Source organism: Talpa europaea (assembly GCF_964194135.1).
Source record: "Talpa europaea genome assembly, chromosome: 15".
Classification (NCBI taxonomy): Eukaryota; Metazoa; Chordata; class Mammalia; order Eulipotyphla; family Talpidae; genus Talpa; species Talpa europaea.
In genome coordinates this window covers 48,405,227-48,427,577 of record NC_140083.1, presented here as the reverse complement: position 1 = coordinate 48,427,577, position 22,351 = coordinate 48,405,227, and the positions used below count along the sequence as shown (strand labels likewise).

Genomic DNA, 22,351 nt, shown 5'->3' with positions numbered 1-22,351 from the left:
TGTGCTTATGTGATTTATTTTGTTTGGAGCTCTTTGGGTCTCTTGGATTATGATGTCTGGTTTGTTTCCCAGAATTAGATGGTTCTCAGCAATTCTTTCTTTCTTTTTTTTTTTTTTTTGAGATTCTCGCTGGCGCCAGCGAACGAACCGGCGCTGCAGAGGTTGTGGGCAGCCTTGCAGCCCAGCACTCAACCACTGTGCCACCAGGGGAGGCCCAGCAGTTATTTCTTTTAATAAGTCTTCTATTAAAAGAAAATAAGTGTATTTCTCTTTTCCTACTTGGGCCCTCACAATATGGATGTTATTTCTCTTTAGGTTATCCCAAAGGGTCTTATACTATTTTCATTTTTAATTCTTTTTTCTTTGCATTGTTCTAATATTGTGCTTTTGAGCTCATTAATTCTCTCCATTGCTTTTGTGTTTTGCTGTGGAGGCCCTCAATTATGTTTTGTAATTCAGTTGTAGAGCTTCTTAGCTCTGTTATTTCTCATTGTAGATGCCTCATATTTTCTTTTTCTCTACTCTGCTGTTGTTTTATAATCTGTGTTGTTTCTTTGCATTCCACAAGTGTTATTAGAACTGTTAACTTGAACTCTTCTTCAGTCATGTTCTGCTAGATTGAGACTCCTTTCAGGTGTTTTTTTTTCTCTCTCCAGAACTTGTAGTATGTTCTTCTGTCTCCTCACTTTAAAGTTTTATACTTTATAATAGAGATAGACTTTCTGATTGTTGCCTTTTTTTTTTTTAAGATTTATTTATTTATACAAGAACAGAAGGTCAGAAGCACGGGAGGGTGAGAGAATTCACCAGTGAGAGCAGGGAGCAGAACAGGCAGACAGACCGAATACACTGCTGAGGGGAGCAGCGGGCGAGACGGGAGAGGTCTGCCATGCCATGTGGTTTTCTCCCTGGCAGGCCTGGAATTGAACCTGTGCTGTAGAGGCTGCGGACAGCTTCACAGTGCAGCGCTCAACCCGCTGTGCCACTGGGGAGGCCCTCTGACTGTTGTCTTTACACCTGCTGAATTAATCAAAGAACTTATATCAAGCCAGAGATCCTTGTTCTTGGGTTGGGTAGTAAGTATAAAGAGTACTAGGGAAGTAAGGAACCAAACTGCTATAAACATCAGGAAGTTTCCTTCTGTGCTATTGATATCAGAGTTGTGTGGTGGGCTCCACAGTGATGCCCTCCTCTAGGCTAGCTGCTCCAACTTAGTCATTTCATGTCAGTCTTATATAAGTCTTATAAGTCTTAGAGTCTCTTGTCTGCTTCTACACTAGATTACTTTTGATAACTAGATGCAGCACCGGGCATGCCTTGTAGTTGATATGGGTTCACAGGGCAGGAATTGTTCTCTCTATTCCAGCAAAGAGCCTTGTCCTGGCTTGTTTGCTCCTGTTATTGACAGGTGATTGAGCTCTAATTTTAAAATTCAAGTGCTCCTTTGTTGTTTTGGTTTTAGTCCTGGGGTGGGGGCAAATGTTTTGAATATCCCACCTTCAGCTTCAAGTAATAGCCTCTTATGTGAGGAGATTATTCATTCTGCCTACTTCTCCTGCTGATTCAGACTCAAACTGTTCTATATTGAGAGCCTCAGGCTCAAGTCAGAAATCCTTGCTCTGCAACCCCTGTGGCTCTTCAACAGTGTACTCTCTATTCTGGGTACCAACACTGAGCACCCCCAGTACAATGCCAGGTCTCAGGAGGCCCCAATATTGGTGTGTGCCCAAGTTAACTATCATAGATAGGGGATTCTGTAAAACAACAGTCCCTCCCTCTTCTGGGTTGTACTGCCCTGATATTGGAATAAACAAAGTTCACTTAAAGTTTTTCTACCCTTTTCTACTGGATCATTATTCCCAAAGTGTGCTGTGGTTGCCTGTTTTTCCCTCATGGGTTTTTGGGGTGGTTCTACTACAATATGGTTGTGAGTATGTGGAAGAGGCAAGCCTGATATCTTCACTCTGTAACCAATTTGCTGAACTCAATGATCACATTGCATGTCAGTGGTATAAATACGCCTATTGAAAGACAGATTATGAAAGTGGATTAAAAGAACATTACCCAGTTCTATGTTGTCTACTGGAAACCCATTCAAATATGAAGACACATAGATTAAAAGTAAATGGATGAAGAACCATATATCATACTAATGCCCAACAAAACAGAATTGGTTAAATTAATTTGAGGAAGAGCATATTTTAGACTAAGCAAAATTATTAGGGGTAAAGAAAGGCATTATATGACAATAAAGGGGTCAATTCTCCAAGAGAACATAACAGTGTTTCAAAGTATGCCAGGCAAATGATAAAAGTGCAAGGAGAAGTAGACAAATCCAGTATCAGAGTTGGAGACTTTAACATTCTTTTCTCAGAAGTGGACAGATCAAGCAGACATAAAATCAGTAAAGATATTCTTGAACTCCATAATGCTATACAACTGGGTATAATTAATGCTAACAATTCATTCGACAACAGCAGACTACACATTTTTCTTAAGTTCACATGGAATATTCACCAAGATGTTCTAGTTAACAGAACACAACAAATTCAAAAGAACAGAAGTCATAAAATATCTTCTCAGTCCACAATGGAATTAAATGAGTAACCAATAACAGGAAAATCCCCAAATAAATGGAGATTAAATAACATTCTTCTTTTTTTTAACACTTTTTTAAAAAAAATATTTATTTATTTATTTATACAAGCACAGGGTATAGTCAGAAGCACGGGAGGGTGAGAGAATTCACCAGAGCCAGAGCGGGGAACAGAACAGGCAGACTGACGAAGGAACTGCTGAGGGGAGCAGAGGGCACACAGGAGAGGTCTGTGCGCCATGTGGGACCCTCGCCAGTGCCTGGGGATCGAACTAGCGTTGCAGCCCAGCGCTCAACTGCTGCACCACCAGGGAGGCCCTAAATAACATTCTTCTAATAATGAATGGGTCAAAGAAGAAATCCAAAGAAAAACTAAGGAATGTTTAGAACTCAGTGAAAATGAAAACAATATCAAATTTTCTGTGATGCAGCAGAAACAGTGCTTAGAGGTAAATTTATAACAGAGTGCACATATTAGAAAAGAAGATCTAAATTTGATAATTTAAGTTTCTACCTTAGAAAATTAAAAAGAATTAGTGAAATCCAAAGTAAGAAAAAGAAAATAAATAAGAATTGGAGCAAATATCAATATAATTGAATAGAGAAAATCAATGAACACAAAAACTGGTTCTTTGAAAAGACTAATAAAAATATAAGGCTCTAACTGAACCAAGAACAAAAAGAACACAGATCAGTAAGTATCAGAAATGAGCACCTCACTACAGATACTATGAATATTTAAAGGTTTATAAAGGAATACTATGAATAATTCTGTGTCCACAAATTTGATAACCTATATGAAATGCACTAATTCCTTGAGAGAAATAATCTGATAACATTTACATAACAAAACAATCTGAATAAGACTATGTCTAATACATTATAACAATAATTAAAAAATTTTGAAAAAAAGAAATTCCTAGGCCCAGATGGGTTCACCCAGTTTTCACAATCACTTTCAGAAGACAGAAACAGAGACACAATTCCTAATACATTCTACGAGACCAGCATCATCAAAACACCAAAGCCAGCTAAAACCATTATAAAATAATAAAATTAAAAACCATCTGTTATGAACATAGATGCAATAATCCTCAAAAAATATACTAGGAAATTGAATGAAAAAACAAACAAACAACAAAAAAAAGCATTATATACCATGACCAAGTAGGATTTAGCTCAGGTATGTTTCATCATTTGAAAATCATATATATATAAAACCCATATATATATATATATCCACATATGTTATATATATACATATATAAATATATAATCACATAAGCAGATTAAAATAGAGAAATCACAATAGCATATCACTAGATAAAGAAAAAGCATTTGACAAATATAACACCCATTCATGATAAAAAATTCTCAGTAAGCCAGAATTGGGAATTTTCTTAGCTTGATAATGGCTATCTACAAAAAATACCCTACAGGTAACATCATATTTAATGCTAAAAATCTTGAAGCTATTCCTTTAAACAAGGCAAAGATGTTTTCTTGCACTACTCCTTTTCAACTTTGTGTTAAGTCTTTGTTAATGGAGTAAGGTCAGAAAAGGAAATAAAAAGTCTGCAGATGGAGAAAGAAGATTTAAATTTGTCTTTGTTCACAGATGACACCATTGCCTAGGCAGAAAATCCAAGAGAATTGACAAATAGCTCTTGCACTAATCAGTGGTTAATAGTAAGTTTGCAGTATGCAAGGTTAATTAATATGCAAATGTCAATTGCTTTCCTATATATCAGAAATAGCCAAGTGGTATTTGAAATTAAATACTGTGTCCCAGACACGGACAGGATTGACAGGTTGAAAGCTCTTTCTCGATTCCTATTCATTTATATTAGCACCCTCAAACTTTAATACTTAGATATAAATATAACAAAATGTATATAAGATATATATGAGGAAATCTATAACACTCTGATGAGTGAAATCAAAGAACTAAATAAGTTGAGTCTGTGTCCATAACTAGGAAGATTCATTATGAACCAGATGTCAGTTTTTTCCAACTTGATCAAAAGATCCAATGCAATTCCAATAAAAATCCCAGCAAATTTTCATGGATATCAACAAACTGATTCTAAAGTTTATATAGAAAGATAAGCCAACATGATACTGAAAGAGAACAAAGTAGAAGACTGACATTACCCAACTTAAAGAGTTACCAAAAAAGCTATAGAAATCAAGATATTATGAGATTTGCTAAAGACTAGACAAATTCATCAATGGAACAGAATAGAGAGCTCAGAAATAGACTCCTACAAATACAGTAAACTGATTTTGATTAATGAGCCAAAACATTGCAATGGATCCAAATCAGCCTCTGCAACAAATGATGATGGAACAACTGGACATCCACATGCAAAACAACAACAGCGGAATCTGTATGCAGACCTTACCTCCTTCACAAAAACAAACTCAAAATAGATCATGCACTCAAATGGAAAATTAAAATTATAAAGATTCTAAAAGTTAACATAGGTGAAAACTTGGATGACCTTAGGTATGTTGATGTCTTTTAAAATACAACACCAAAGACATGATCCATAAAAGAAATAATTGATAAGTTTGACTTCATTGAAATTAAAGTGCAGTCAAGATATGGAAACAACCTAAGTGCTCCAAAACAGATGAGTAGATCAAGAATATTCAGTATGAATACACAATGGAGTACTACTCAGTGATCAAAAAAAAAAACCAAAACAAACTCAAGTCATTTGTGGGAACATGGATGGAACTGGAAGGGATTATGCTAAGTGAAATAAGCCAGAAGGAGAAAGATAAATACTGGATGATGTCACTTATATGTGACAAACATTAAAACCAACATGTTCTGAGGCATCCATTAAGGAGGGGGGAGAAAGAAGAGGGGGAGGGGGAAGGGGAGGAGTGGTGAGAGAGAAGGAAGGGGGAGGGGAGCACAATAGACTGTAGTGAGGACTGTGGGTGCTTTGATGGTGGGAGAGCTAGGTGACCACGCCTGAGAGGAGAAATCCTATACTGTCAAAATATTAACAATGCAAAACAAGGTACTGCCTTTCAAAAATAAAAAAAGAAATTTAAGTCTACAATTCAGTGTGTTTTTTTTTTGTATATTCATAAAGTTCTTCAGTTATGTGGTGTTTAGGTGTTTTCATCACCTACAAAAGCAATCAGTCATTCCCTTGCCATCATGCTTTGTGTCTCTATTGATGTTTTTATCTTGGACATTATGTATTGGTAGGATCATGTACTGTGTGGTGTTTTCTGAATGACTGCCCCTGAGCATGTTTTCAAGGTTCATCCATGTTGCAGCATGTGCCAGTTCTTCTTTTTCTCACCAGCTAAAATTCTGTGGTATGAATTTGTCACATTTTATTTGTCCATGTATGAGTTGATGAACATTTGAACCATTTACACTTTTTTGTCTATTATGAATAATGTGGCTGTTAACATGGGGACACACATTCGTGTGTGTGTGTACATGTGTTTATTTTCCTTGGGTGTATACTTAGAAGTGGAGTTGCTGGGTTATATGGTAACTCTATGTTTAACATTTTTTTTTTTAAAGATTGATTTATTTATACATACAAGAACCGGGGTACAGGCCAGATGTGCTGGAGGGTGAGAAGCTTCACCAGAGATAGAGCAGGGAACAGAACAGGCAGAATGAGGGGAGCAGCAGGCAAGACAGGAGAGGTCTGCTGCGCCATGTGGGTATCTCCCAGGCTGGCCAGGATCACAGTGCTGCGCTCAACCATCTGCGCCACCAGGGAAGCCCCTATGTTTAACATTTTGAGGATCTACTAAACTATTTTCCATGGTGGTTGCACCATTTTATCTTCCTACCAGCAATATACAGGTGTTCTAACTTCACATCCTCCCCAACACTTATTATTTTCAATTTTTATAAAGTAAAGGCAAACCTTTCAAGTGTGAAGTGGAATCTCATATAGTTTTGACTTGCAATTCCCAAATGCGAAATGATGTTGTGTATCCTTTCATGTGCTTATGGTTATTTGTATACATTCTTTAGAGAAATGCCAACTCAAACGCAAACATTTTTTTTTAATTTTTATGTTATATATATTTTACATCATTCTTCCTTTTTGTAGCATGTATGCTTTTTCCTCTCAGGTGTAGTCCCTGTAAAATTCTCACCACCAATTTACCTGTGCACCATCACCATAGTCCCTTGTGCTCTTCCCTCCCCTGTTTTGATCACTCTCCCTCTCCCTCCCCTGCAGCAAACTTAAACAATTTTTAATATTAAATTTTATTTGATATTTTATTCAACAAAAATGTATGTTAAATTAATAGACTATCTTTTAGAGCAGTTTTAGGTCTACAGAAATTTAAATAGAGTGTACAGAATTATCCTCTCTCTGCCACTCAGTATCTCCTGTTATTAGCATCTTGCATTAATGGAGTATATTTGCTGCAACTGATAAGCCAATATTGATACACTAGTATTGACTAAAGTTCATAATTTACATTAGGATTCATTCTTTGCATTCTTTGTACTGTTTCATACGTTTGACAAATGTATAATGTCATGTATTCATCATTATAGTATGATAGAGAATAGTTTCATTACCTAAAAATTCCCTGTGCTTTGCCTGATTATCCCTTCCTCTCTACTCCAAGGCCTTGGCAACCACTGACCTTCTAATTGTCTTTATAATTTTGTCTTTTCCAGACTGTCATATGGTGGTAGAATCACACAGTGTGTAGCCTTTCAATCTGACTCCTTTCATTAAACAGCATGTATTTAAGGTTCCTCTGTCTTTTCTTGGCTTGTTAAGTCAATTCTTTTTTATTACTGAATAAATTTCTATCATATGGATATACCACAGTTTATCTATGCAACTTTTGAAGGACATTTTGATTGCTTCTGGTTTTGGGCAATTATGAATAAAACATTTGTGTTCAAGTTTTTGTATGGATGTGAGACAGCTAGTTAAAGGGAATTTGAGCTGGTAAGATGAATTGCCCCCAGTCCTGTTTGACCAGGTGGACTTAATCCTGGACTGGTGAGTCCTGTCCAATTTTGCCCATCAAGCCCATCATGCTGACCATGAGGCACCAGGCTAGAGAAAAAGCATTAAATCCCAACTAATGATAATCTCACAGTTTCCTGGAGGGAGTAGGCCATAAGCTCACATGTGCAGTTGGAATGGAATAGCCCATCGCAGAGCAAGCTATAATGCTGTTCTACTTCTCCCTGCCTTGTTGACTTAGCGGTTAAATATCTCCTCCTAACTCCCTTCAGGGAACCAGATTAATTCTCCTTTCAGGGACTGGCTCCCTAGTTCATGAGTCTCTACTAATTCCTTACTTGGTGCAACTACCCTCAGAGGTCTCTGATGAATTCTTTCCCTAGAGGGCAAAGGATTCACTATTTTTGAGTTGGGGCCTGTAACTGGTACAGTTTTCAACTCATTTGGGTAACTTAGGAGTGTGATTTTTGGATCATATGGTAGGACTATTTAGCTTTGTTAGAAACTGACAAATTATTTTTTATAGTTACCATCCCACTTTGCATTCTCACTGACAGAGTGTTCCTATTGCTCCACCAGCTTCTTACCAGCATTTAGTATTGTCAGTTTTTATTTATTTTAGCCATTCTAATAGGTTGTAGTATCTCATTGTTTTCCCTGATGACATCTGATGTGGAACATAAATTCATAAGCTTATTTGCCATCAGTGTATCTTCTTTGGTATGTTTTCAGATCTTTTGTCCATTTCTAAATGGTGTTTCTTTTTATTATTGGGTGGCAAGAGTTATTTATATATGCTGAATACTAGCCACTTAGGAGATATAAGGTTAACAAATAGTCTTTTATTCTGAGGGTTGTCTTTTCAGTTTTTGATAACAGTTGATACAAAAAGGTTAATTCTGTGTGGTGAAATGGTTTAATCTAGTGATTTGCTTTCTTAGTATTTGTAGCTGTAACACACAGGGGGAAGGCAGTAGAAACAGCAAGGAGTGAGATGACTAGAAGAGGTCAGCAGCCATGGTGTGGGTGGCACAGAGAAAGGAGTATAGAGAACCTGAGACCAGGATGCACCTCTTGCTGTGGGAGTAATGGACTCACGTTCCCATGGGTGGATCCTGTTTGCTTTGTGGCTCAACAGGTACCCTGGTTTCACTACCAGAATCCTGCACCCCCTCCTTACTGCAGGAGAGACCGGCTATCATGGCAGGGATCTTGCCTCTCGCACCCCCATTCCTATTTAATTTTTCTGTATTTTTCTCTCTGAGAAAGGTAACATAAATGTAAGAGGAGTTTCTGCGGTCCCACTATAGACAATACCAGAGTTCAACATTACTCAAAGGCAGGCACTCCATTTTTATTTTTATTTTTGCTGTGGAATAATTTCTTGCTGAACTTTATTTTTATTTTTTAAATTTTTTTTTCACTTTTTAAAAAATTTTTATATTCCCCATACAATTGCAACCCCGATTTTGACCCCAATTCCACCCCCTCCCCCCAAAGAGTGTCTCTGGTTCATAGTTTCCTAGTTGTTTGTTGATTTTGATTTTTTTCTTTCTTATAGTTATTCTTTTTCCTGGCCCATATTTAGGTTTTCTAGATCATTTCATTTTTCTTTTCATTTCTCAGCACCTGATACAAAATCTAGCACACAGCCTTTCAATAAACGTTCAGAGAGTGACATCGAAGGGGGACAATGAATAGGGCCAGAGGGGCGGTGTCATTACCGGTTGCTGAGAAAGTTTGAATGCAAGGAGTCTCAGCCCAGCCTAGGAAAAAGCTGCCTCTGCTGACACGGGAAGCAACTACATAATTCCTGATTCCCACTGCACACAGGAGCTGATGGCTCCTGAGCTAGAAACGAGATGCCCAGGAACCACGGAGGAGAGAAGAAACTGTCAAAAGCCGATGCCCTTGCGGAGCCGCGGGCGGGCGGGGAGGCGGGAGCGGCGGGGCGGGGCGGGCCGGGCGCCGGGGGCTCGGGACGCGCCCCTCCTCCCTCCTGCGCCGGCACCTGGCTCCTCCCCGCTCACGGCGCCCCTCCCCCTCCCCAAGGACAGTGTGCAAGGAAGCCTCCGCTGCTGCAGAGAGCCGGGACCTCAAGGCAAGAGGGGCTGGGTCCAAGAACGTGGGGGGGCAGCCGAGAGAGAGGTGGGGGCGAACGTATTAGGGGACGCGATGGCGGAGGGCGAAGGGTGCAGCAGGGAAAAGAAGAGGTGGAATGGCATCCGGCAGGAGGCCCGAGGGGGATGGGCAGGGCGGTCTGAAGGAGCCGAGCCCCTCGCCTGCTGTCTCTCCTGCTCTCCCTGACCCGTCCCGTCCCCGGGAGGCGGCAGGGATGGCGGGAGGTGCTCGGACCTCGCCGCCCTCGGTGTCCTGCGCTCCTGGCCTGGCGCTCAGCCAGTTCTGTCAGGGAGCCTGTGATGCTGCCTCCCGGTTACTTCTCTCTCCTGCGTGCTTGTCTGTACGCCAGGGACTTCATAGATGGGTTTAATGTAGATGTGTTTATTCCTACCCTGTGTCGCTGTGGGCAGATGAAGGATGCGTGGATGTTAAGCTGCGTGTGTTTCTGCGCCCTGTGCCTCCCTAACTGTCTTATTAGAGACGCAGGAGAAGCATCTGAGCCGTGTTGTGCATGTCAGCACACCCTAAGTTCCCTTGTGTGGTTCATTCTCTCCCTCACTGAAGCCTTCAGGGATGAAAGATCTCTGATTTTTTTTTTTTTTTTAATCCAGCGATGAGCCCTCAGAATGAATGAGAAGAGAAAACACTGGGGGAAAGGGATCAGCATTGGCATCCGTTTTGTTCTTTGTTTCCAAATTTTTCGCATCCTATTTGCACCAGCAACTTCATCTTTCTCTTTTAAAAACAGGAGAAACTTGAACATGAACACTAGTTGAACATTAGTGTGTCTACATGTATGTTTTTCTTCCTCACATTTCCTGTGACTGTATGCTTTCTCACAGCCCCTGTGTTAGCAGAAACTAGAGCTGTATCTGTACCCAAGGTTGCTATGAAATTTTCATGTATTTGTACCTGATTTTTGTTGTTCATTAGTTCTTTCAACGAGTATTTATTAAACTCCTGTTATATGCTAGATTTCTCAAGACTGTGGGCAATTTTTAAAAAATAAACATAAAAAAAATAAACATAAGCCTTTCCTGGAGGAGTTTTCAGTCTAGTTAAGAAAAATGACTTCAGCAATCATATAGCCCAATAGTCTGCATGCTTTTTCTGTACCGGACAGGAAATATTTTAGGGTTTGCCAGCTCTCTGGTCACTCTTGCAATAGTATACTCTGCTGTTGGAGCACAGAAGCAGACATGGGTAACACACAAAAAAATGAGGGTGGTGTGGACACTGCAGTGTGAATTTCATATGATTTTTATGTCATGATTTTTTCCAACAGTTTAAAAATGTAAACATTTTTCTTATTTTGCTGCCATACAAAAACTCAAGAAGGTCTAGCTTTGGCCCGTGGCCTGAAGTTTGCTGTCCCCTAAATGGTCCAACCTTTTCAGTACATAAGAAGCAATTAAAATACCACATGAAGTAGTAATTAAGCAAATGGTCCAGTTCCAGACAATATGTGGCTAGAGGAGGTCCAAAAGGAAGCCCCCTTTGACCTATGAAGGCTGGAGAGGTTTACTGGAGTAGTGAGTGGTCTTAAATTATGGTGTGAGATGGATATTGATCTGTGGGAAGGATCAAGTGACCTTCTGGAGAGGGGCTATAGTATGCCCAGACACAGAAGAGATGCACAAAGAATGTTCAGGGAATGATGGAGCTGAGAATTTACAGGAGCAAAGGTTGAAGCTATTGGCAAGGGCTAGGTAGTGGAAGCCTGGAATGCTAATCCAAGATGTTTGGCTTTTATCTGTCAGCACTGATTATATATAGTATGTGTATGAATCTGTGTCTTTTAATAACACTGTGCGTCATTATGTATGTGTGTCTTTATGCAGGTCTCACTGCATGTATTCATTTGCCCGTGTGTGGATTTGTTGTGTATGTGACCTATGTCTTTATCAGCTACCCTGATTTCCCAGATTCACAGCTGACACATGAGTTGTCTTAAATGTCATCAGCTCCTCCTATTCATGTGAATGAAACCTCTCTCCACCGAGGCTTTAGAGGCCTGTGGCCTTTCCATGGAAGTTTATGGTTTGTGTCTGTAACAGAATGAAGCAGTGAAACACCAGCAGAGGGGGATCAGCTATTGTAGGTGGTTCAGGCAGAAAGAGGCAGTGAGGATAGAAAGGGGAATATAATAAGAAGGGAGAATAGCATTTGGTAACCACTTTGATTCTGAGAGTGAGAAGATAAATTGAAAAATAACAGATTTTAGCTTGGTTAACTAAGAGAAGGATAATTCCATGGCATTTTATTTTTCACATTTTTTAAGGTTTATTTATTTGTGCATAGAAGAACTGGGATGTAAGTCAGAGGTGTGGGGGGTAAGAGGATTCACCAGAGAGAGTGGGGAGCAGAAGAGGTAGATCTGCTGAAGAAATACACTGCTGAAGGGAGCACTGGGTGAGGCAGGAATGGTTTGCTGCGCCATGTGGGTTGCTCCCTGGCTGGCTGGGATAGAGCACTGGATTGAACTCATGCTGCAGTGGCTGGTGGTAGCTTGATAGTGCTGTCTTTGACCCCTGTGCCACCAGGGAGGCCCTCCACTGGTATTTTATTGATAGAAAAATATGTCTTATGTATTTCTTTGAGAATGGTAAGTCCTAAAGACAAAAATAGGAGGTGTTCACATGGCACATGTATCTGTGCCTGTGGCAGTGGCTTTGTGTTACTCTTCCTACTTGATACTATGTAGTGTGAGAGGCAAGACCCCAAGATAAAGGATTAAGAGAGGCTGAGGAGGAGAGGCTGAGAGGGGTGGGGAAAGACATAGGAAATTCCTAACCAGTCCTAGTGTGACAGTCTTAGTTCAGCCAAGCTCTAATGTGCCTTTATAACTGAATGTCCACTTCTAGTTCAACTCAAATCTTAAACTATCACCAGCCTGCCCTTACTTTTTCTGCTTCCACTTTGCTGGGTCTCAGTCAGTGTACCAAACTTCTTATTCTACCCTTTGTAAGCACCATCTCTTTGTGAAAAGGGAGGAATTCTTTAGGCTAACTTGGCTTTCCTCATTTCCCCTCCCTCATTTCTATTTGGTCATCTGCCTTTCTCCTTGACCTTAGCTTATTTTCCAAATAGGCCCCCATTAGGGGGAGGGATCAGGAAGGGATTAGCCAGGACTTTTGCAGTGTTGGGCTTCATTACTGTGACATTTCAGCTTGTCACTCTGAAGGCGTGTAGTCTGTCTTCTGGAAGAAGTCCAGAACTCCCAGCCTGCAAAGTCTAGATTTAGCGTAGTGGGAGAGCCTCGCTGAGGTGGATCTAGCCAGTCTGACAAAGCCATTTCTTGAGCTAATAGCACCTGGATCCCGCTGTTTCTTAACTGGCCATTATCTTGAATTCTAGATTGGATCATGACCCATGAAGAGCACCATGCAGCCAAGACCCTGGGGATTGGCAAAGCCATTGCTGTGCTAACCTCTGGTGGAGATGCCCAAGGTAAAGGAGGGCCCTGCTTGGGGAGCGGACAAAAGCAGGGCTGGGAGGAGCCCTTGGGTTTCTTGATTCCCTGTAGAACAGAACTATCTTCCTTAATTTTCTCCTGCTGTCAATTCATGCTGGAAACCTGGGCTTACCTAAAAATCTCTGTCATGACTAAGTCCCCAAGTGCTTTTGATTTTGTTTGCTCTGCTTTTTAATTTATTCAAATCTTCATAAAATTTCTAAGTTTCTCGGATGATTTGGGACCATTTTGGTCCTCTGGGACCTAAAAGGCTGATGTTTTCTCAAGCAACACTGGATAGAGACTGAAGTGATAAAATTGTTGCAACAGTGGTAGGTAGATTCACTTTGACTACATTGGACATGGCAGGGAAGTGGGGAGACCCACAGTTGGTCTTTGCGGGGCACGACTCCATCATCACATAGTAGCTCTGACATTTGTGGAGTGGCTGCACTTGCCGTGACCAGGCACCTCATTTCTATAGCACATTTCCTTTTCCCAGGCACAGTTGTACTTCACTGCTTGTCTCCTGGCCTTTCTTTCCTTCTTTCTCTTTAGCCCTTAAACAGGAAGAGCAGCGGGTAATTGGTATAGATTCCTGGGGAAACAAGGGGAAGGATGGCCAGAAAGCAAAATGAGAGAGCACCCATCTCTGGGTTGAATCCAAGAAATCCAGAAGTCAGAAAAATCAAATACCTGGGAAAATGTGGGAGATCCAGATGTGACTTTTTAAAAACTATTTCCCCCCCATCTGATGATCTTATATATTTTCACTTATAGTATGTTGAATCTCTCTGGAAGGAATACCAAGACTTGGAGTCAGTGATGAGAAAAAGAGGTTTCAGCTAGTCTCCTCTTTCCTCTGCACCCCTGTTCCTAGGCTTTGTGCTAAGTACCCATTTTGTACAGATCCCTGTGTTGTATGTTGCAAAGAAGTTGATTTCCTTTGGGAACTTACAGTTTGATGAGGGAAGATATCATACATTATTAGAATTCTTACGTCAGGTGCATAAATAAAAATAATTAAATGTGCCTTAACGAAATATAATCCATTTGTATAATGAAATGAAAGAACCTGGTTGGATTCACCTATGAAAACTGGAGAAGATAGATTTCAAGAAACTGGACTCTTCGTTCAAGTAAAGTACTTACACTAGTGCCTGGTACACAGTAACTACTCAATAAGTGCAATATTAATAAGTAAAAAATGAATTGTTGAGCATCTGTCGTGTGCCAAGCAGGAGAGCAGGCATAAGGGTACAGCACTGAAAAAGTCACATGTTGCCTTTGTCTTATGATCCTTCCTGGTCTATTAACTCTGATGTCTGTGAGTTCCTGCTGTCTAATGAAACCTGCTTAGTTATGTCTAGAAAAGCTAGATTTTAAGTATATTTTTAAACTAATGCTTATTTAATTATAATTATGATATGTTTTATCTTTATCTGTCTATCTGCCTGCCTGTCTGTCTGTCTATCTTCGTATCTACCAATCTGTAGTGAATAGGAGAATGCTAGAATGATGAAACTGAGGAAGGAGAGCATAGAATCCTGAATTTAGGAGTAGTGACCAATTTGGAGTAGAGTCTTAGATAAGTCTGTAGGGACCTGATCTGGATTCAGTCACTTCTCTCTTTTCTCCTAGAAAGAATCCCATGCCAATACTGAGTTCTTCAATATAAACTCTGCATTGATTCTAAAACCTTAGTAGGATGGTCTGTGGAATTGGGTTGTCAGATTAAGAGGAGTGGGAATCTGCTAAAAAAATAAAAAATAAAAATAAAAGTCCAAGTAAGAGTAATAAAATTATGAAAAAGACTTGTCTCTGAACAGGGGAAGGGGTTTAGAGAGAGGGAGGGAGGAGGGGAAGGAGAGACAGAGAGAGAGAGGCAGACCTAGGATTTAACTTGGTCTAAGCAGCAGATCCCTTCCCAGCTTCTGACCCTGGGCACTGAGCCTCTCTTGTGCTAGGGATGACCATCACCTGCTTTAAGGATCATTATCCATGGAGACATAGGCTATTGATAAGCTGGTTTCTGGAGAGTCCAGCTGGGGCCAGTGGGATCCTCTTACCCAGGGAACCACCCCACTCCAGTTCGAATAGCATCACAGATGCATGTGAGTAGGGGCTGGGAGTGGTGGAGGATGAAATTCTAGTGAGGTGAAGAAGCAGAACAGAAAACTTCAATGTAGAATCCAGAGATCCCAAGTGAGGGAGCAGCTCAAATGCAGACGTCTCCTGACCAGTCTAATAGTCCCTAGTTTTCCCAGGGAGAGAGCATAGGAAGGCTTTTTCTCTAGAGGCTTTGGGCCATGTGCGAAGGTAAGATTGTGCTCTAAAATCCAAAGACGCTACAGCCTTGTCCTTCCCTTAGTTTAGCAAAGCTAGAAATCTCTTAGAGTAGAAGAGTGGCCAGGAATCAACTACCCTAAGCTCTAAAACCAAGAACTCCAGGGTGCTGGACTGATTAGATGCCAAATCTTAGTTCCCTTTCCAGCCCAGGAGTGGTCCTTGCCCTGCTAAACCACACTAAGCCATTTAGCCTTATAAAATCAACATTTTCTGCTGGAAAGGACCTTTGTCATATGCGTTATCCTTCTGTCTTCAGACAGGCAGTCCATTCCAAATGCAAGGTTACCCTAATTTTAAAGGTTCATAGGAACAGGGGCCCTCTGGATTGCTGTTTTAGGGTTTATAATTTTTAGTTACATATCCTTCAAAAAGTTCAATTCACCTTTAACAAACATTTATTCCTTATGTTGGTGTTAAATAATTTTTAAATCCTCTTCAAAGCTCTATAAATAAGGTATTAGCATCTGCTTTGAAAAACTTAGTGACCGTGTCATTTATTAATCTTTTCTACCTCCTCATAGGGAACCATCACCTGTAGTTCTCCCCAAAGCTTCTTCCCAGCAGGTTGTAATTTGAGATCCATGCTTTCGGGTGTTCTCCAGAGCCCCTCCTGGCTGTACACAGAATACCCTTGGGTGGTGCTGGTAATCTTATCCTTTGTGCTGCTTCTAAAGGGCCAGACAGCTGCTCACAGAGAGTTATTTAAGGCAGCATGGACCAACCAACCCGAGCCTGCCAGGACTGACCTGGGGCCAGAATAGGTCAGTGAAATTGGACAGGAGAACCCAAGGAACTACTAGGATTCCCTAGTATAAGCTATGTATTTGTTCCAGTCTGTGGTTTCTAGAGAAGTAGGGGCTTGAAACAACATACAGAGGCACAAAAGAGGTCCTAAAATTTGATTTCTGGAAAGTATTCAGATATCTAATTTCAAGGCAGGAAGGAAGACTTCTAAGGTTGGGAGGATAGAGATCAGAAGAAGGGAGAGAGAGGAGATAAAAGAATCTCTTCTGCCTAATGGATTTGGTCATTTCCTGCCTACCATCTGTTGTTTTGCTTTACACTTAGAACTTTTTTTATTTGTTTTTCTTAATTTTTTCTCCCCACTTTTACTCAGCTTAGGAGCAGACAACATCATTTCAACCTATACATTTCAGAGTAATGTCTTTTCTTTATTTCTTAAGATCCATACTCCAGAATGCCAAGTAGAAAATCCCATAGGCCTTGTGAAAGTCTAGAAAATAAGTAAACAAGCAGAAGTTTCATATCTTTTCTGATCTTACTGAGTTGACTTCATCTTTCCTAAAGCAGTGATGACTTTGCTTTGACCCTAACCTTGTTTTTTCCAAATACACAGACTTTCCCTAATGCTTCTGAAAAGCCCTTTTCCTGCACAGATTTATCAGTTTTGTGTGGAACCAAGCTTAGCTGAGGTTTCGCCATTTTGTATATCCTCCACCTTCATATGTTAGTCCTTGTCCAAGTTAATTGTCCACTGATGCCCCGTTCCGCATCCTGCCATTCAAAGGCAAACATTTCCTGGCTTTGGGGTGCTAGTGGTAGACTAAAGAAGGCATCTTTTAAGTCCAATACTGTGTACCACACATGAGTAGGTGGCAAGGCACTCAGCAAGGTATAAGGGTTTGGGACTGTGGGGTGGATATCTATGACCCGTTTATTTACTTCTCTGAGGTCCTGTACCGGCCTGAAGTCTTGCGAATGTGATTTTCGCACTGGTAACAAAGGGGTGTTCCATGACGAATGGCATGTTTTAAGGATACCACAGTCCAATAGCCTCCGAATATGAGGCGTTATTCCTGCCTTGGATTCTGCAGGCATAGGGTACTGTTTTACCTGAATGGGTTCAGCCCCAGGCTTTAGCTGGACTATAATGGGTGGTCTGTGGGACGCCAGGCCAACGCCTGCGGTTTCTGCCCAAACATTCGAGAAAGATTCCATCCACCACCCAGAAAGGGGTGGGTGATTCTTTCAACTTGAGGGTATGAACTTAGACTTCTAGACTTCATTGATGTCATAAGTAAGTTTTCACCTTAGTGCTCACCAGTGATCTCTTTTTGGCCAACCGAACCTTCTAGTCCTTGTCTTAAATCAATTATAAGAAGTGTTTAGTACAATTACCAATTCTTGGATCTGTGCCCTTTGGTTTCTAAAACACTGTAAAGTCTTGGTTCTCCTCTTGTCTCCCATGCTGCTTACTAGTTTTCTTCATGGAACCCCTATTTCCATTCTCATCCCTTCAATATTGGTTTTCCTCAGGGTTCCATTCCTTGCTCTTTTTCCTTCTAATTCTACCTATTCTAATTCTGCATATTCTACATATTCTAAATCTACATATTCTCTTGCAAGTCTCTTCCAACTCTGCATAGATGTCCCACAAGAAATTTAGATGCAACCTATCTAAATATGAATATATCCCTACCTCTACCCTCCCAAATTAAAACCTGCCTCAGCTCAGTGAATGGCACTACAGTTTTACCTTTTGCCTAAGTCAACCCTGTGGCATGTCCTTTTTTTCCCAAATCTTGAAATAAGTGCTGATGAGATGTAAGTCCTGTGGCATGTTCCCAGATGTCTCTTGTCCAATATCTCTTGGACAATGCTACTTTCCCAGTCTAAATTCACCATTTTTTGTCTAGGCTACAGATGCCATCTAGTTCTGTGGTGACCTCTCTCCTTCTGCCCTCCATACTTGCTGCCAGAGGGAGCATTTTGACAGATAGACCTCATCATATTCCTCCACTCTCAAAATTTTTCCGAGATCTTGCATTGTCTGCAACTTTTTTTGGGGCGGTGGGGCACAGACTCCCTTTGAAAATTAAATGAAAGCTGTGGACCTCTCAAGGGAAATGCCCATACCTACAAAACTTTTCATTTAGTTTCGTGGGGTTTACGTATTCCCTGGTATTCCTCATTAGTTAATCCCCAATCTAACCTAGGTCTACAGAGTCAAAACCAGACTTTGTCCCTGGGCATGCAGGTGTCTGCCCACCTGTGTAGGTCACTACTTCATGTTTTACATTTTACTCTAATACTGAATTGCCTCAGGTTATAACTTGCCCCTCACCTTTGTGCTAATTCCTTACCTAGAACAATCTCCCAAAATTGTCTACCTGACAAAAAGAGTAAAAAGAAATTGTCCTTTAAGTCTTAAGAAAAATGTTGTCTTTTCTGTATAACTTCCCTTCACTTCCTCCTGACAGCTTAGATGCACCTTTCCTTTTCCACACTGTACTTTGTGCTTGTCACCTTCATGGAGACACATGTTATAACCATATTATAATTCTTCACAAGTCTTGAGAACCTGTGCCAGGCCCCTTATCTTACTATACCCTTATTCTCTGTTGTTCATTGCTGTAGCCCCAGTACTTAACACAGTGCCATCAACATGATAGGTGCTGAGCAAACATTTGTGCAGGGAATAAATGGAACTTGAATTTGATTTGGAGGTTGTAGCCATTGATAAGAACCTTTGTCAGCCAGAAAAAAAAAAAAAAAAAACCCACATAAAATAACCAGACTTTCTCACCTTTTTGATTCTATTCCATTTCATGTAACTTTGGAAGATGCAGTAGTTTGTGATGATTTTAGTCTGGTCCTGTAGAATTTTCCACTTACTGGTTTCTTTGGTGCTTACAGGTGTATGATATTTCTCTAAGCAGGGTTAATGGCCACATGAATAGATTTTTAGATTGGCAAAAAACAAAACAAAACAAAACCAAAAAACCCAAAAAGTATGTACTAGAGTATCTGAAGGAGGGTGGCTAAAATTGTTCATGAAATATTAATTCATCCTGGCTCTAAGATTTCCTTAAGCAGCACCGTTAGCCCCTTTTTATAGGGCACAGTTACCTGTATCAACACCCAGGAGTGTTTTCCATCCTCACCAATGAAAAACAGTGTGGTCGTGCTCGGCACTATATCAGCAGCCTTATTTCCCATGTGGAGCTACTTGTAGCTCCCACTGTGTGACAGGTTAGTTCCATGCAAGATTTAGTGCAGAAGGCAAGAAAATCCTAGTACAGCCAGTGTGATTAGGAGGGCACGCACAGCAACAAACTCTCAGGAGAGACAGTTCAGTTCTTGAGCAGCTAGTAGGAAAGAGATTGTACTCATGTAGGGCGAAGGGGAAAAACTCTCCTCTGTGTTTCAGTCCTCCTTGTTTCTCCAGGGAAACAATAATTTACAGCATAATTTTAAGTTCCTCATACCCACCTTTTATATAGGATCACAGGAGGGAGGTGCACAGGAGAAGTCAGCAAGAGCAGAGTCCCCACTAATTCTTCCTGCACGCATGGTCACAGCCTCTTCTGCAGTGTGGGAGCCAGAGACTCTCCACTGTGTGGTCTTTAATGGGACAACTCAAATGACACTAAAAAGCTGTGTGTGTGTGGAGATTGGGAGAATCTGCTAACCAGGAATGGATATACGCAGTGACTGGTCAGGATACCGAACCTCAGGGGGTCATGTCTTTGTCCCCAGAAGTCTATCAAGTGGGAGATCTAGATTTAGTGCAGAAGGCAAGAAAAACCTAGTCCCGCCACTGTGATTAGTAGGGCACAGCAGGGAAGTCAGTAGTCTGGTTTAAACATTTTAGGACTTGGATTCAAATCTGAGTTTTCTAAGAGTACTAAGTCTGATCTTGACCTCTTTGAACTTCAGTTTCCAAATCTGGAAAATGGTGGCAATTCCTAGGTTGTAGATTTAAGGGAGTGATGTTTGACAAGCATTTCTCAGTGTCTAACCCACAATAAACATTCATGATGGTGATTCCCCAAGGAATTCCTTATAGAAGAGGTCTTAGGAAAGAAGGGATTTGGAGACGAGGGAAGGTGAGGGGGTATCTGGAGCTACATTAACACTAACATAGTAATTCGATGCTAGTGGGAAGACCAAAGCACTTGCAGGAGAGGAACATTCTAGGCTCAGAAAAAAGCCTAAGAAGAGTGCCATCTCGTGTAGGAGTCTAGGGCTGCTCTTCTGGGGAGTAACCTCTTCCTGACTTCTTTCTTCCTTCTTTGTAGGTATGAATGCTGCTGTTAGGGCTGTGGTTCGTGTTGGAATCTTTACTGGAGCCCGTGTCTTCTTTGTCCATGAGGTTGGTTCTCTAATTTGTTCTCCCTCATACTTTCTCTGTTTTCTGCATCACCTTTGCCCCCTCCTCCCTTCTCTTCTCTCCCAATTACAAAGCTCTGTCTGATTTGGCTATTCTTCTCTTCATGAGTCACTCCTGCCTACTCCTGTGATATGTCCACATATGTCCCAGCATATGCAGATGGGCTCTGCCTTAACCCAAAGCAGGCAGGAAAACTGAAATGAGTTAGTATTTCACAGCGAATTAAGTATATCCAGAGATAGAGCTTAAAGAGGAAAGAATCTCTTGGGCCTCCCCTGGTGGCACAGTGGTTGAGCACTGGGCTGCAAAGCTGCCTGCAGCCTCTGCAGCGCCGGTTCGATCCCCGACCACCGGGCGAGAGTCCTACGTGGCGCGCAGACCTCTCCTGCCACCCGCTGCTCTCCTCAGCAGTGTATTTCATCAGTCTGTCTGTTCTGTTCCCCGCTCTGGCTCTGGTGAATTCTCTCACCCTCCCGCGCTTCAGACTGTACCCAGTGCGTGTATAAATAAATAAATAAATCTTTAAAAAAAAAAAGAAAAAAGAGGAAAGAATCACATATTTCTGTCATTTGATTTTCTGAAGTTCTGAGTCCTCTGGTTCTTTTCTCTCAGTTCTCTCTCATTCTAGTCTGTCTGCCTTTCTTCCCTCAAGTTTTATACTCTCTTATCTTTTCAAGTCATGTTTCTGTCTCTCCCTCCCTCTCTTCTTCCTTTGTTGTTATCCAAACCATCTGTTATCTAGTTCCTCTGGGAAGCAGATTGAAGGAAATAGGATAAGCCAAAAATAAGGGGAATTAAGATTAAATTTAGGGATTTAAACATCCTGATATTTCAAGAATGGGAGAATCTAGAAGAGAGTATTGAAAAGTTGATATCTCCTTGCTTGGACTATGTTGAATGTGGTTGTCTCCCGAGCATCCAGGAGTCAATCCCCAGGAGTTACTAATGGTAGGAGGTGACCTAATGCTCACAGAACCTCTTCCCAGGGATCCTGTGTTAATCCTGGGAGTTCAAGGGGAAGCCTAGCAGAGGCTGAATGATATAATGTGCCCCACAGGGTTATCAAGGCCTGGTGGATGGCGGAGACCACATCAGGGAAGCCACCTGGGAGAGTGTTTCGATGATGCTCCAGCTGGTATGTTCCAAAGAACTCTTGTGCCACATTTGTCTTGTCCTTGTCTCATACCACTCTGGTTTGGGTTCATGGTTTCCCAGATTCCTTGTCATGTGGTTTAATGGAAAGGAATTCAGTGACAAGTGAGGGGCTGTGTTTGCCCTTCCCGCTTTGCATTTGCAAACATCCTACTAGTTTCCTGGGGCAGCATAGGCTGGGGGGTGTGATCACAGGACAGTTTGCTTTTTATAGAAAGGTCACAGGCACGACGTGGGGAACTGGCATGATAGCAAGTCCTGCTCTGGGCTCAGAGAGATGGTCTGGTCCTGAAAATAACCTTACTGGAGAGCCAAAAGGAGAGCTGAATCCTGCCAGTGTGCATGTGATGGTGATGAGGTAAACTGAAATCACACTGTTTAAGAGAGGAAAAGACCAAGAGAATCTTTCAGAAAAAAGCAAAGATTACCCCCATTATATCCCAACCCTTTTTGCTACTTTATATACCCATTTTTTGACTTATTGAAAGGTCTGCAAATTATATTTGTGTCCCTATTCTTTGTCTTCCCTAAAAATTCATGGGAAGAAATAAAAAATACAG

The 22,351-nt window shown here is 41.1% G+C and overlaps 1 protein-coding gene across 3 annotated transcripts in view; it reads left to right on the top strand.

The window, feature by feature from the left end:
* Positions 1 to 22,351, top strand: part of PFKM (phosphofructokinase, muscle) — a gene marked incomplete at its 5' end in the record, with an annotated part of 51,276 nt that overhangs the window by 17,274 nt on the left and 11,651 nt on the right. For 2 of the 3 annotated variants that reach the window (XM_084255211.1, XM_084255212.1), the window contains 3 exons: positions 13,068 to 13,152; positions 20,548 to 20,621; positions 21,697 to 21,774. In XM_084255211.1, coding sequence (XP_084111337.1) covers positions 13,068 to 13,152; positions 20,548 to 20,621; positions 21,697 to 21,774 — 237 coding nt within the window. Of the gene's footprint in view, positions 1 to 13,059; positions 13,153 to 20,547; positions 20,622 to 21,696; positions 21,775 to 22,351 lie in introns of those variants that run through there. The other variant, XM_084255210.1, reaches the window with a different exon arrangement.